The following is a 13,673-nucleotide window of genomic DNA, read 5'->3' on the forward strand; positions in this document are numbered from 1 at the left end:
GTTTGGTGTGGTTAACAGTAATAAACAACGCATCACCCAACACTATATTATATAACACCCAACCTTTGAATGCCGTCCTTCAAACTGACGAGCGAGTAAGTTTCCCAACCATCGTTCCAACAAGGGCGTGATTCCCCTCATAAAGAATATCCACACCCTCCACCCCGGGGCCCATATCCCGCACCCTGGTCCTTTACCCACCGGACCCTGCGGTTCATAGTTTTAAGTTTGGTTTAAAAACAAATCAATAAAAACTCACCGTGTTGAACCTATAGTAGATAACATGCTTCAAATCCTTACACATCCTGATCTGCCGCATGAGTTTATATTTATATCGGTACATTCCTGTGAGTTGGCCGACATGCGCGAACACATATTGTAAACCATCCGCAAGCTGGAATTTATTATGTTGAATTATTTGGATTACTCATTATTCAATTAAATAACAAACCTGGAAAGCGTCGACATTACCGAGCCTGTACTGCACATGACTGTCAACAACAAGTTTGGACAATCGTAAAACTTCTCGACACAAATGAAAAGCGTTTCCGAATCTTGACTTTTTTCGTTCTTTAGTTGTCAATGTTTTGACAGGTTTTAAATTAAAATTATAATCAAGATGGAGATAGTTAAGATTCTTTCGGTGAATTAACAAGTTAAGCATGTTGTAACCCTGTAAACAACATCAACATTACTTGTTTGTTTAAACCCACAACCTTACCAACCTGTCGCGTGACCTGCAGACCAACTTCTACCCAATCAAGTTTTGTTGATTGGAAAAACTTTGTTGCTTTGAAGGATCGGAACAAATATCTAAAATTTATTACAGACAGATCAATATAATTTTACACCAGATGAAGTCTTGGTTAAAATGAATCCTAATTTGGACATGATGTAATCTCGGAATGGATCAAATTAAGCTGCAAGACCTTTGAATTAAACATCCCAAACCTTTTCTTTTGTGGCTTCGGTGGTCGCTGTTTCAAAGCATTCAACACGTAACATTTGAGCAACTTCTGGTAAGATACCCGAACTTTCACGGGTTGCCCTGCGGGGCAATGTTCTCGGTACCTGGGGTAAGATGGCACATCATGTTAAACATACCAAGCCATACACAGAATACAAACCAAGTTTTAACGAGAGGAACGTCAACTGCACGTCTTGTACGCGATGATCGTAAATTAAAGGGGCGTGGCGCCCACAACAGTGCGATTCCATTTGCTGTATTATCCGAATAAAGTGGAGTTTCTTGCAGGAGTGGTTGAACGTATTCAGGAAGTTCAAGCGATTCAACATCTTCTTCAAGACCAGACTCTACTGACTGTAAAGAAAACAATCAAACACAAATTATTTCAACAACCACAAACTACCACCCCCCCACATACCTTAACACCATGCCTGTGTGATATCGGGTTAATGATTGGATCAAAGTAATACGCAGGGAGGTCCGGGTCTTCAGTTTTAATAAACACAACATTTGGTGTGTGGTACCTGGTTAGATACAGTTAACAATGATACCATTATGCTACCATTATACTCACCAAGCCAAATGAACAAACTTTGGAAGGTTGTTGTAAAGATATGGGAAAGCTATTTTATATTCCGTTCTGATCTGTTGCCGAATTATAATTTTGTTAATGTCGTTGAATTCGTTCCAATCCTCGTCCCTGTAAACACAACGTACTTATGACATCATAATCGGAACAATATCAACCATTATTGGCTCACATTAACGTGTTGTCGCGAATCAAAGGTTCGAACTTAGGGCCTCCAGGAATCGCTTGGTTGAGAGCTTTCGATGTGAAGAAAGCTTTTAAATCAAACAGATAAAAGTAATTGTCGTCAACCAGGTCAGTTATAAGTTGATTGGCCATTCTGTACAACGCTGATAGTTGGGGTAGAGTAAGATGCCATTTACGATATGTTGGTCCATTCACAAATCTAAACACACATGGTTTATTAATTGAACCCGAATATTTACATTGAAACTCACTTTGAATCATCTTGCAAAGGCTTGTTGTCATAAAACCAATCAATCACGGCCGCATCCTCGTCAGGGTCAAGCTCCATCTGAAAAGTTTATTTTGTAATTCATGGATTTGAATAAACGCATTGTACCTGAATAGGTTCCAGTGGTTCAACGTCAAGTATATTGTCGGCGTAATCAAGAGGCGGTTCCTCATCATCAAACGGTGGAAACCTCATCCTTTTAAAATGTCGACGATCTCGTTTCTCTCGTCTCATCATAATCCACATTGTTCTACAACAATGAACATTGATCATCATAACAACATGAACTAACCAAACACTCACCCCCACTGTGCAATATACGCTGGTTCGATGACCCAAGGTATCTCATTCACGAACGTGATAGCTCCCGTGATATGATATATCACCTGTACATCACGAATCTGTTCCCAAGGCATCGGCATATTCTCCATAAGTTTTAACACGGCATGTGGCATATACTTCAATGCACTGCAGCAACAAACATAAGCACCAAATCAACATAGACATCACATACCTACCCTAAATAAACCCGCTTATCGTGCCGAAACTTCCGGTTCGTCATATCACCGTGGTTCTTGATAATCTTCCGGACATGCTCGGGCGGCATGTCCTCCTTTTGAGGATCAACGAAACCAAACTTTCGTTTCTCAGCATAACGTTTGCTTTGTAGCTGTTGCCATCTATATATATAATATAAACGTATATTTAAATATACTTTCAATGTTTTAGTTATAACCAACTAACTTTCTTGCTTTTTCCTGCAACATTTCTTGACTAATGCCACTCGCATGTATGGCGCCCACACCATGCTGATGTATGCCGGGCGGTAAACCAAATCCGAGATCCATATTTGATATTCCTACAACTATTAAAAACAATAGGGCTGCAAATAATAACTAGGGTTATACTACGTTACTGTGCTAGCAAGCATGAGGTAAAATAGATTATCCAACATCGATTAATAAATTGCTCCACAACTTTACATTATAGAAACAACAACGCGGCTGAAACGAAAATCGAACTAAATACGAAATGCGCCTCTTTAAATCGGATGGGATCTAGGTACAAATAATTGGGGACAAATTTAACAAGCTATCTTGTAAATAATCACTTGTATATAAATATGAGCTTTCTATTTCGAAAGCAACATGCAATTACAAATATATTGGAAACGTTACTCCTAACAGTTTACAAATTTATTCAACTTTCTATTTATAAATGTTGGAATAACATAAACGGTGGCGATTTGGTGTAAATTTTATTGACATTTCTTGACAAAACGTCAATCAGTCCTCTTGTTAATAAGGCCAAGAGAATAGTTACGTCATCTTATTTGGGACCGGCTGTTGTAACTTTGCTGTTGAAAATAACCGGAGTGACAATCCAGGCACGCATGGTCGCTGAAGCGGGTTGGGGCGAGGAAAAAAAACTGCAAAGTAGGCGTGACGAATGCTGCAGTATTGAAGGAGGCGTCACTTGAAAGGCTGGTGGATTAGGAGCGACTGGGGCCATATAAGGGATAAAATAATCAAAAGGGGGAAGTAAAAAGAGTGTAATTTATTTCTCATTTAAGGTTGAGTAATTAAGTCGACTTTATTCCGAGACGTTTTCAACTCGGATCCAAGTTATTAAAATGGCGGATACCAAATCAGTGAGTTCTTTGTTTACTTAATTTGCAAAGGTAAAACGAAATGTTTGACTAGGATTCCAAAGCTGCGATCGATCGTCAAGTAGAGGGCGATAGAGAGAAGCGTGGGATGTGGGGCAGTCAGGTGGAGTTTCTACTTTCATGCATCGGATATTGTGTTGGGTTGGGCAACGTATGGAGGTTTCCTTACCTTGCATACCAGAGTGGAGGAGGTTAGTACGGTGTAAATATAATATCTCTTCTTACCGTGTAAACTAATACCGCAGGTGCTTTTCTCATCCCATATATTATAATGCTGACGTTTTGTGGAATTCCTTTGTTTTTGATTGAGTTAGGATTCGGTCAGTTCTCTGGTTACGGCGCCATCACCGCGTGGCGAGCAAGCCCAATGTTCAAAGGTTGGTAACCACATGCTGTGTGACGTCATACTGACGTATTATCTTACAGGGATCGGCTTCGGGATGTTACTCGTCTCATTTTTCGTCATAATATACTACAACGTCATAATCGCGTACGCGTTCTACTATATGTTCGCGTCGTTCACTAGCGTCCTCCCGTGGACATTATGCGATCAATGGTGGAACAAGGAAGCTCAATGTGGAACGGTGAGTTAGGGGGGTGGGGTGTAATACTTATCCATGATTACTTAACAATCCACCCCACAGCCAACAACGATGTTAAACTGCACCAACAATTGCACAATGAACGCGACAATGTCTCCTGTCAACGTCACAATGAAAGTCACCGCTATAAAACGTGTCAGTCCAAGCGAGGAATACTGGAAGTGAATAGGCGAAACAAAGTTCACCCAACTATAAATAAAACTTGCGATGTTTCCACAGATATCGAGTTCTTCGCATCGATAGAAGCTCTGGCATCGGCGATCCAGGACCAGTGTTGTGGGATTTGTGTCTATGTTTGTTGTTGTCGTGGTTGGTCGTGTTTTTCTGTTTGATGAAAGGAGTTAAATCATCGGGAAAGGTTGAATTAAACCAACATTAACATCAATACTAACAACCATCCACCCCAGGTCGTCTATTTCACCGCCACTTTCCCCTATCTCATTCTGTTTATTCTACTCATCAGAGGTGTCACGCTAGATGGCGCTGGAGAAGGCATCAAGTTCTACGTCACGCCTCAATGGGAACGGTTGAAGGATTCGAAAGTAAACAACATTTAGCTTAGTCACGATGCAATGTTGGGGAATTTCAATATTATTATTACACCAGGTGTGGAGCCAAGCAGCAACTCAAATATTTTATTCTTTGGGAATTTCGTTCGGCGGTTTGTTGACGTTTGCCTCTTATAATAGATTCTCGCAGAATATATACAGGTATCACACATATCGGTATATAATATAAATATATTTGCAACTTATAAATATTTATACAGAGACACATTAATCGTTGCCCTTGGTAACTGTGGTACAAGCATCTTCGCCGGGTTCGTCATATTCTCGGTGATTGGCCACATGGCGTTCAAACTTAATCTTAATGTGGACCAGGTAGTCGACCAAGGTAAGCCTCGATTCCTTAACCTCTAACATTAGTTAATAACACCAACCCCTCAGGTCCAGGCTTGGCTTTCATTGCATACCCGGAAGCCGTCGCGTTACTTCCAGCGCCACAACTTTGGTCGATCTTGTTTTTCTTCATGCTGATCACTCTGGGCCTCGACAGCCAGGTTCGACCCCAACCCCCCCCCCAAACTTTGAATTAAACCAATGTTTTTAGTTTGCGATGGCGGAGACCGTAATCACCGGACTCAGCGACGAATTCCCGCATTACCTTCGCGACCACAAGTCCAAATTGACAGCCTTAATTTGCGGGATTTGTTTCTTACTTGGGTTGCTTCTGGTTACTGAAGTAATAGGCATTCTTTGCTTATTGCGCAGTATTTTAATTATATTTTCATCATCAGGGTGGCTTCCACTGGTTCAACTTATACAACTGGTACAGCGCGTATTACGGCCTTTACTTTCTAACAATCTTCCTTTGCCTTGCGGTAACATATGGTTACGGTAAGCCAACAATATTTATCCGACTTGCAATCGCTAATGCTAACTTGGTGCAGGACATTTCTTTACCCACCCATGGAGATTCAACAAGGACATGAAACTCATGTTGGGTCACGAACCCAACTGGTATTACCGCATTAACTGGATGTTGATCAGTCCAGCACTGCTATTCGTAAGTACACAGCAATGTGGTTTATCCATAAAATAACCGATTGCTTCTTTATAGTTTATCTCAATATTTTCGATCGTCAACTACAGCCCGATATCCTTAAACAACGTGGTTTACCCCAAGTGGGCGGACAACCTCGGGATGTGCATGAGTTTAACAGTAGCGGCGGTGGTTCCTCTATACATGATATACAGAGCATCATATGCTTGGTACAAAGGCGAGGATATTGCTAAGGTATTGTGCAGCCATGCGTGAGGATGTGTAACGTAACACCGTGACGTATATTACAGTTATTCAAGCCTGAAGCGAAGTGGGGACCACAGGATCGTAGCATCGCATACGACCCTGTCCATGGTGCTGTTCCCATTGGCGGGTTAAACGCGAAGCAAGGTTATGGTCAAGACGTGGACGACAAAATACCCGATCCCTTCCCAATTTCTTTGTAAATAACCAACTAACAACGTGTGATAGCAATGTTAATGCGTATTCTTATATTAGATCTAATATTAACATTATACTAACCAACTAACAAAATGTATATGTCCAGTGCAGTAAAGAGTTTGAGCAAATAAAACATTAACGAAAGCAACTCTGCGGTAACATATAATCGCTCCCAAAGTTACGTTTACACGTAAGCGGGCACACGATGTATTGCCCGCAACGTGAAAATACAAGTTACATTCATTTTGGCCTAAAATTCGTCAAAAAGATGAAACTCTTCAATATATTTTGGACTGAATCCGAGGCACTTGCAATGCATCATATCATCAACGCATGAGGAACATTAGTGTTACCAAGTACCTATAACAGGAAAGGAACATATATGCCTGGTGCCAAACATTTTGCTGGTGCAGAAGTGTAGCAGCTAGTGTACTGATAGAGCCGTAGTGTGCAATCTGCTACATTGCTTGTAGATGTTTTAAAGACATGCAAACTGCACTATAGTAGTGACTGACTAAAAATAGCTGGCAACATTAGGTCCAGCAGAATAAGAATACATGAATCGTCATCGGATTCAAATGAACAACACCGTTACATTAATAGTAACCAAGCAACAACACTCATTATTATTTATCCCGTTAGGCGTCGTTAATCAACGTGACATGCGAACCACAGGAGTCGCTTTATTATTGTGGTTAACCTTCGTATACTACCTGTGTTAAAAGATGGATCGTGAAACTCGCACGCAAAGCCGAGCCAAAGCATAAGCGCCACCTCGCGAATAAAACCTTTAGCTAAACAAATAAATGTAGACACATAAAAATAGTAGAACCGGTAGATAACATTACCTATGTTATGACTAGGGATGCACATTACAGAATTTCGAATCCGTGAAATATTTTTGTGTTTGTGGGACTTTCGAGAGTAAACGTTTCGCAACGTCTTTTTATAGCCTGCTATACGTTTCATGATGCAAAAACTACCCAATTTGATCATTTTACAGCTGATGATCCAACAAGGATGATATAAAAGAGTCAATAAACTGACTTTTGTGGGTAAAATTAGTTTTTCCTATAAATATAAAAAGATTCGAAATTCTAGATTCGAAATAAAGTATTCTAGGATATCCTAGAATACCTAATTATTCTGTAATGTGCACCCCCAGCTATGACACAAAATCGAAATAACGTGTAAAAGGCGACAATGTAATTAAATTTCTATTGTACAACATAATATATTATCTCTATGAAATAGGTGATTGTGACGTAATGAATTGTAGCGGTGTCTTTGTGACGTCATAGTCGGCAGCAGGACGCATGTAAACAAACGTCCTCCGTAAACCCCACAGTTGTTTGGTGTTTATCCTCAGATTCGTAGTTAGTTTTAATCATGCTGCTGGTTAGGTTGACAAATTACAATAAGTTAAATATATTCAAACGAACGTTTGGTCCAATAAGATGCTTGGCTGGTTTCAGCGGGAGTGGAAGTTCTCATCAAAATCCATCTAGCGTTAAAAAGTCTTCCATGCTATCTGTTGGTTTGTTGAATAAACAATGTGTCCGACGGCAGATGCCGGGTCCCAGCTCAGTGGTGGGTGGGGGGGCCTCCGTGGAATTGGGGTCAAAGAAATTGTTAAAGTTTATGTCGTCCTACATCTGGCCCAAAGATAATTCCTTAGTTCGAAGACGAGTTGTTTTGTCACTATCATTGTTGGTGAGCGCAAAACTATTAAACGTCCAAGTTCCGTTCCTGTTCAAGTACGCGGTGGATGCGTTAAGTGAAGTTGGATTGAACACAAGCACCACGAGCGCTGCCGTGTTTTCATCTGTGTTTTGCCTCATACTCGCATATGGGGGTGCCAGGATGACGACAGCTTTGTTTAACGAATTGCGTGATGCAGTATTTGCGAGGGTCGCGCAACGGTCGATACGAAATATTGCCCGCCAATTATTCGCTCACCTTCACAACCTTGACCTTAAGTTTCATCTTAGCCGACAAACTGGGGCCGTATCGAAAGCAGTGGACCGTGGAACTCGGGGAATCAACTTCCTTTTTCGTGCGCTTGTGTTTAACATCGTACCAACCATATTTGAGGTCTCGTTGGTTAGTTCGATCCTTTGGTATAAATGTGGAGGTCAGTTTGCATTTGTTACCCTGGCAACCATAGCGAGCTATGCAACATGGACACTTGGTGTTACAGCGTGGAGGACAAAATATCGAATTCAAATGAACAAATCCGACAACCAGATGGGGAACTTGGCTGTGGATTCGCTGCTAAATTATGAAACCGTGAAATATTTTAACAACGAAAATTTTGAAGTGCAAAGATACGACAAATGTTTAGCAAATTATGAAGAAGCAAATATTAAAACCAACATGTCGCTTGCGTTGTTAAACTTTGGACAACAATTCATATTTAGCGCCGGTTTAACAGCTATAATGTTTCTTGCCGCTCAAGGTATTCAAACGGGCAGTTTAACAGTTGGTGATCTGGTGATGGTTAACGGACTTTTGTTTCAACTTTCAGTCCCCTTAAATTTCCTCGGTTCGGTTTATCGTGACATCAAGCAATCATTGATTGACATGCAATCCATGTTCAGTTTGATGGAACAAAAAGTTTCCATCACCAACCTTCCACAAGCCCCCATGATTGATCTACAACCCAACGATGTTTCAATCAAGTTTGAAAACGTTTCCTTTGGTTACACGGGCGACAAACTAATTCTTAACGACCTTAATTTCGCTGTCGAGCCCGGACAAAGTATTGGCATTGTGGGTGGAAGCGGCAGTGGGAAATCGACAATCGTCAGGTTGTTATATCGTTTCTATGATCCTGCATCAGGTCGAATATTAATCGGTGACAACGATATTAAACAAGTCAACCTTGAAAGTATGCGGCAACATATTGGTATTGTACCACAAGATACCGTGTTATTTCATGATACAATTTATCATAATATATCATACGGAAACCTTAAAGCAAGTGAAGCCGAGATAATTGAAGCAGCCAAGATGGCCGACGTCCATCATTCAATCCTCAACATGCCCCATGGTTACAAGACCCATGTGGGTGAACGGGGGTTGAAACTTTCAGGGGGTGAAAAACAACGGATCGCGATCGCTCGAGCGATTCTTAAGAACCCGACGCTGGTTGTTTACGATGAAGCGACTTCGTCATTAGACTCGATCACAGAAGAAAACATCCTGAGTGCGATCAGGCGCGTCACACAAACCAAAACGGCGATATTTATCGCGCATAGATTGTCCACGGTCATGGCTTGCGACGAGATTTATGTTTTGGCCGAGGGGAAAGTATCAGAGCGTGGAACGCATCAACAATTATTGGGCGATAAAAACTCATTGTATTACGAACTATGGAAAAGTCAAAACAAAATTGTCGGTTAAAGTTGTTTTTAAAGTTTTATGCAGTTCATCTATGCATGATTTTATAATGATTGTAAAAATAAATAGTTAACTTAACATTGATAGGAAGAATAGCGATTGTGACATAATAGATTATTGATGTACGTTGGTTCATTGCAAAGAATTTTAATTACAAGGTGGAATATATTTTATGTTGTTGACTTCGTTAAAAAATAAAACATTTTTATTTAGAAAAGATTTTGGATTTGTGGGGAATTTTGCCATGTTGCGGTCGAGTGCAAGTGACAAAGGTTTTGTTATGACATCACAATGTTAATTGTTATAACAAACAATGGTTGCAGATGAAAAGCGGAAATTGGAATGTGATGTCATAATCGACCCTAAACGAACAAAGCTTGAAGTTGAAAAAGTTGAAAAAAAATTGAATCATTCGTTTCGATCGAAACAAAAGTTACCGATCCACATGCGATACGCAAAGCAACCTCTATTTCAAAACAAAGACATTTTCAAAGAAACCGAATATTATTTTGAGAATGGTTTTCGTAAAGTTCATCCGTATTATTTTGACTTCAATACTTTTTGCAAAGGTGAGTCGTGGTTGGTGTTGAATGTTGGTGTTGAATGTTGATGTTAATTGTTGGTTTATAGGTCGTTGGTTGGGAAAGACACTACGCGAGGTTTACACCACAGAGTTTAGTTTGTACCCAATCGAACATTACGAACGCGCAGTTTTGGAGGGTGGGGTTAAAGTTAACTTGAAACCAGTTGTTTCATTGGACGTTAAACTTCGCGATAATGATATGATATCCGCCAGGTAACCTTGGTTTATATGGATTGTTGTTCGTTCATTAATTTCCCATATTTATAGGTTACATCGCCACGAAGCTCCCGTGCTCGACACCAAAGTTGAAATAATTGAAGACAATTCAAAGTATGTGGTTGTAAACAAACCATCGAGTATTCCCATTCACCCATGCGGAAGGTTTAGGAATAATTCCCTGGTTTATATTTTAGCAAAGGTTGGTTGCTATGGTTGATTTTGTGAGATATTAATATTATATCCCAGGACCTTGGATACCAAGGTTTGCTTGGTTGCCACAGAATTGATAGACTTACTTCAGGAATCGTCATTTTTGGGAAAACTAAAAATATTGCCCACAAAGTGGCCAAAGAAATATCGGAAAGAAAGGTTTGAACCAAAATATTTATCTTTATATATTCACATATTTATCGTTGCAGGTGGAAAAACAATATGTTTGCAAGGTAGTTGGGGAGTTCCCCAGTACCGATATTGTTTGCAACGAACCCGTAAGTTTGTTCAATCGTAAACTTGGTTACGCTGTGGCTTGGAAGGTAGAGGGGGTGGTGGGTAAGGAAGCAAGCACGTGGTTCACAAGGATGTCGTACGACGGGACAAACAGTGTGGTTTTGTGCAAACCTAAGACAGGTTGGATGTTTCTTTGGGTCGTTAACTTTTATCAACAAGTTGATTTCAGGTCGAACACATCAGATCCGAGTCCATCTTCAATATCTTGGCTTTCCGATAATAAACGACCCGATATACAACCATCCTGCGTGGGGGGAGGAGAGGTTCAAAGTGGGCCGGTGCACGAGGGGGTTGGGGGAAGTGGTCGATCAAATATCAAAACAATTCCTTCAAACGAAGGATGAACAAAAGCAAATAATGAAAGAAAGTTTGGCAAGCATGAGCGAGGCTCCGGCTGTTGATGGTGATCGATACGCTCCGTCATGCGTTGAATGTATCAAACCACTACCCGACCCTAACCCGCAATCCTTGTTTATTTATTTGCATGCGCTCAGTTACAAAGGGCCAGATTGGGAGTTTAAAACAAACATGCCTGCATGGGCAAACTGACTGCGGTAATATACATCACGTTTGCTGCTGCTTGGAAATTCAATCACGTTTTTATTGAATGAATGCAAGGATACAAAAGCCGCCCCAAAAAATTCGAATAAAATTCTTTTTTTTAAAGTTTTATTGCACGAACACTTCTCAGTTTCTCCATTTAATTTCCTGCCAAATATATCAATGTTTGTTGCAGATATATTGTTTCTATGACAAACATAAACACACCAAATTATCATCCAAATACAAACCTAACCACCCATGTATATGAATATATAAAACTTTTAATTTAATAAAACAATCCACCACGAACCTGTGACCTAACATTGTTGGTCAGATATTGCCGCATATGTTGGTTGGATTGTGGAATTTGATCCAAATACGACATAAGTTGTTGTCGATCTCGTAGATGAATAATTGTCTGTTAAACATAATGTTAATATTAACCAACCCAATCAACCAAAACATACAAACATCAATCGCAACTTTGTGACATTTTAATCGAACCGACAGCTCCAACCTCTTGTCCACGCTTTCAACCTCAGCACAATATTTCGCCAACGCCTGTAACAACAACGTTACCTAAACTTAGATAACCCACATAAACATCTTACATCAGGGGGCGCAAGGTTCTTGCTCAACACGTCAACCACTTTATCAAACCCAATGTTCGCGTGAAGCCGAGAATTCCTGAACAACGTTCGCGGCGTCGTAAGAAGGTTTTCCAAATCCCTCCACCTGTCATGGGGGCAAACCAAAGTTATTGCAAATCAAAGTTGTTGCAAACCAAAGTTATTGCAAACCAAAGTTAATGCAAACCAAAGTTATTGCAAACCAAAGTTATTGCAAACCAAAGTAGTTGCAAACCGAAGTTGTTGCAAACCGAAGTTATTGCAAACCAAAGTTATTACAAACCAAAGTTGTTGCAAACCAAAGTAGTGACAAACCTTCTCATTTTACAAAGCGCAGCGATCGCTGTGAAAACAAATTGTTTTTCCGCGATTTTGTGTTCGTTCCTCAATGAAGTTGGACTGCTCAGTAAACCCTGCATGGATTTTATCAGCAAAAAGTAAAAACATAAATATTGGTTTGGTACCTCTGCTTCACCCCAGTGGTAGTAACAGAAGTAATACAAAGTTGTGACGACAGATTTATGGGTGATGCATTCCTTTCTTGGGTGGGACTTGAACACGGGTACTTGACCACTAGCTTGTGATGCTTTGTCCCCATCATCAACAACAGATTGTCGTCGCATTAACGAGATTTGTTCCTGAATTGCAGACGTTTCGTTTGCCAACCGGATGTCAGAGTCAAAATAATATCTGCAGCAAAATATAGGTTGTTTATACTTCAACAAACATGGCCATTCTATGTTTACTTGATGCAGTCCTTGAGACCTGATGCACGAATCTCAGGTGTGGTTGACGACGTATTGGTTAAACATTGGCGATACTTTAACACGGCAGCTTCCTCTGTGAGCCCGATAGCGCTCAATGTTTCGTGCAATTCATCAACTTCCCCAGCTGCTCGTAGATAAGCGCAGTAGTGATCCACCGCTGCACCTCGACGCATTAATTCCTTGCTAAATAAATCTGGTGAATATATTTCCAACTTTATAATTGGTTGACACAATGTAGTAGATAAATGTATACAAAGCAAAACCTAAACAACGACCTCTTTTTAAAGTGTCTCTCATAAACAACGTGGCAGCAACAATCGCGTTCCCATCAAAACGCTCAATGGCAGCATCGAGTAACGAACATTTATCCTCCTTGGATTTGTACAACTCCAATAAACAAGCTTCACCAACCTGGAATATTATTTCTATCAACGCATGACATTCCATTCACTCACACTAACCATTATTCTGCGTAAAGTGTCCGACTTTGAAGGCGCCACGGCACGATCACGTTTTGCTTGTGTCAATTGTCGCCGCAAAGTTGCAACCTCCGACTCAAGTTTAACGATGTCCGTTGTCGTTGGGCTGTTCTTCTTGTCGTTTACAACTAAATTTAATTTATTTTTCATCCAAACATAAATATATAACTGATCGGTAGAGTAAGCCACATGCAACTAATTGTTTTGGTTGTCAGGAAAATATAACACATGGTAATATATAACACCCCCCACCCCAATG

General features: G+C 40.4%; 5 protein-coding genes across 7 annotated transcripts in view; 3 read left to right on the plus strand and 2 right to left on the minus strand.

The window, feature by feature from the left end:
• Positions 1-6: 6 nt before the first annotated feature.
• Positions 7-2,900, minus strand: LOC100185829 (pre-mRNA-processing-splicing factor 8-like). Its single transcript, XM_009863778.2, has 14 exons — positions 2,755-2,900; positions 2,529-2,690; positions 2,314-2,478; positions 2,119-2,260; positions 1,994-2,070; positions 1,729-1,941; positions 1,542-1,667; positions 1,386-1,491; positions 1,128-1,321; positions 952-1,071; positions 726-813; positions 452-673; positions 260-394; positions 7-207 (listed from the first exon to the last, which is right to left on the minus strand). The coding sequence occupies exons 1-14, from the start codon at positions 2,856-2,858 to the stop codon at positions 43-45; spliced, it is 2,019 nt and encodes a 672-aa protein (XP_009862080.2). The 5' UTR covers positions 2,859-2,900; the 3' UTR covers positions 7-42.
• A 580-nt stretch (positions 2,901-3,480) lies between these two features.
• LOC100187411 (sodium-dependent proline transporter) lies at positions 3,481-6,434 on the plus strand. The gene is made up of 15 exons (XM_002127917.3): positions 3,481-3,661; positions 3,714-3,870; positions 3,925-4,056; positions 4,106-4,263; positions 4,324-4,442; positions 4,501-4,639; positions 4,689-4,823; positions 4,888-4,991; positions 5,051-5,175; positions 5,229-5,341; positions 5,392-5,523; positions 5,579-5,678; positions 5,732-5,847; positions 5,902-6,078; positions 6,135-6,434. Exons 1-15 carry the CDS (start codon positions 3,644-3,646, stop codon positions 6,288-6,290), a joined length of 1,881 nt encoding a protein of 626 aa, XP_002127953.1. The 5' UTR covers positions 3,481-3,643; the 3' UTR covers positions 6,291-6,434.
• A 1,046-nt stretch (positions 6,435-7,480) lies between these two features.
• LOC113475741 (ATP-binding cassette sub-family B member 7, mitochondrial-like) lies at positions 7,481-9,860 on the plus strand. The gene has a single exon (XM_026840424.1). The coding sequence runs from the start codon at positions 7,675-7,677 to the stop codon at positions 9,688-9,690; it is 2,016 nt and encodes a 671-aa protein (XP_026696225.1). The 5' UTR covers positions 7,481-7,674; the 3' UTR covers positions 9,691-9,860.
• On the plus strand, positions 9,729-11,798 carry LOC100180306 (RNA pseudouridylate synthase domain-containing protein 2). Of its 3 annotated transcripts, XM_002128066.4 has the most exons (8): positions 9,729-9,845; positions 9,901-9,959; positions 10,011-10,256; positions 10,318-10,483; positions 10,538-10,688; positions 10,736-10,858; positions 10,909-11,116; positions 11,166-11,731. In XM_002128066.4, exons 1-8 carry the CDS (start codon positions 9,808-9,810, stop codon positions 11,543-11,545), a joined length of 1,371 nt encoding a protein of 456 aa, XP_002128102.1. In that variant the 5' UTR covers positions 9,729-9,807; the 3' UTR covers positions 11,546-11,731. The 3 variants fall into 3 exon arrangements, with proteins under 3 accessions (XP_002128102.1, XP_018672859.1, XP_018672860.1); XM_018817314.2 differs by having other exon boundaries at positions 9,821-9,959; XM_018817315.2 differs by lacking the exon at positions 10,736-10,858 and having other exon boundaries at positions 9,821-9,959; positions 11,166-11,798.
• LOC100185024 (spermatogenesis-defective protein 39 homolog) overlaps positions 11,571-13,673 on the minus strand; it is a 2,951-nt gene continuing 848 nt past the window's right edge. The window contains exons 4-12 of the mRNA XM_002128377.5: positions 13,397-13,542; positions 13,211-13,346; positions 12,915-13,128; positions 12,633-12,858; positions 12,484-12,581; positions 12,151-12,274; positions 12,011-12,100; positions 11,850-11,957; positions 11,571-11,704 (exon numbers count right to left, since the gene is read on the minus strand). Coding sequence (XP_002128413.1) covers positions 11,684-11,704; positions 11,850-11,957; positions 12,011-12,100; positions 12,151-12,274; positions 12,484-12,581; positions 12,633-12,858; positions 12,915-13,128; positions 13,211-13,346; positions 13,397-13,542 — 1,163 coding nt within the window. The 3' untranslated portion in view covers positions 11,571-11,683. The remainder of the gene's footprint in view (positions 11,705-11,849; positions 11,958-12,010; positions 12,101-12,150; positions 12,275-12,483; positions 12,582-12,632; positions 12,859-12,914; positions 13,129-13,210; positions 13,347-13,396; positions 13,543-13,673) is intronic.

This window comes from Ciona intestinalis, unplaced genomic scaffold (genome assembly GCF_000224145.3).
Source record: "Ciona intestinalis unplaced genomic scaffold, KH HT001258.1, whole genome shotgun sequence".
In the NCBI taxonomy this organism is placed as follows: domain Eukaryota; kingdom Metazoa; phylum Chordata; class Ascidiacea; order Phlebobranchia; family Cionidae; genus Ciona; species Ciona intestinalis.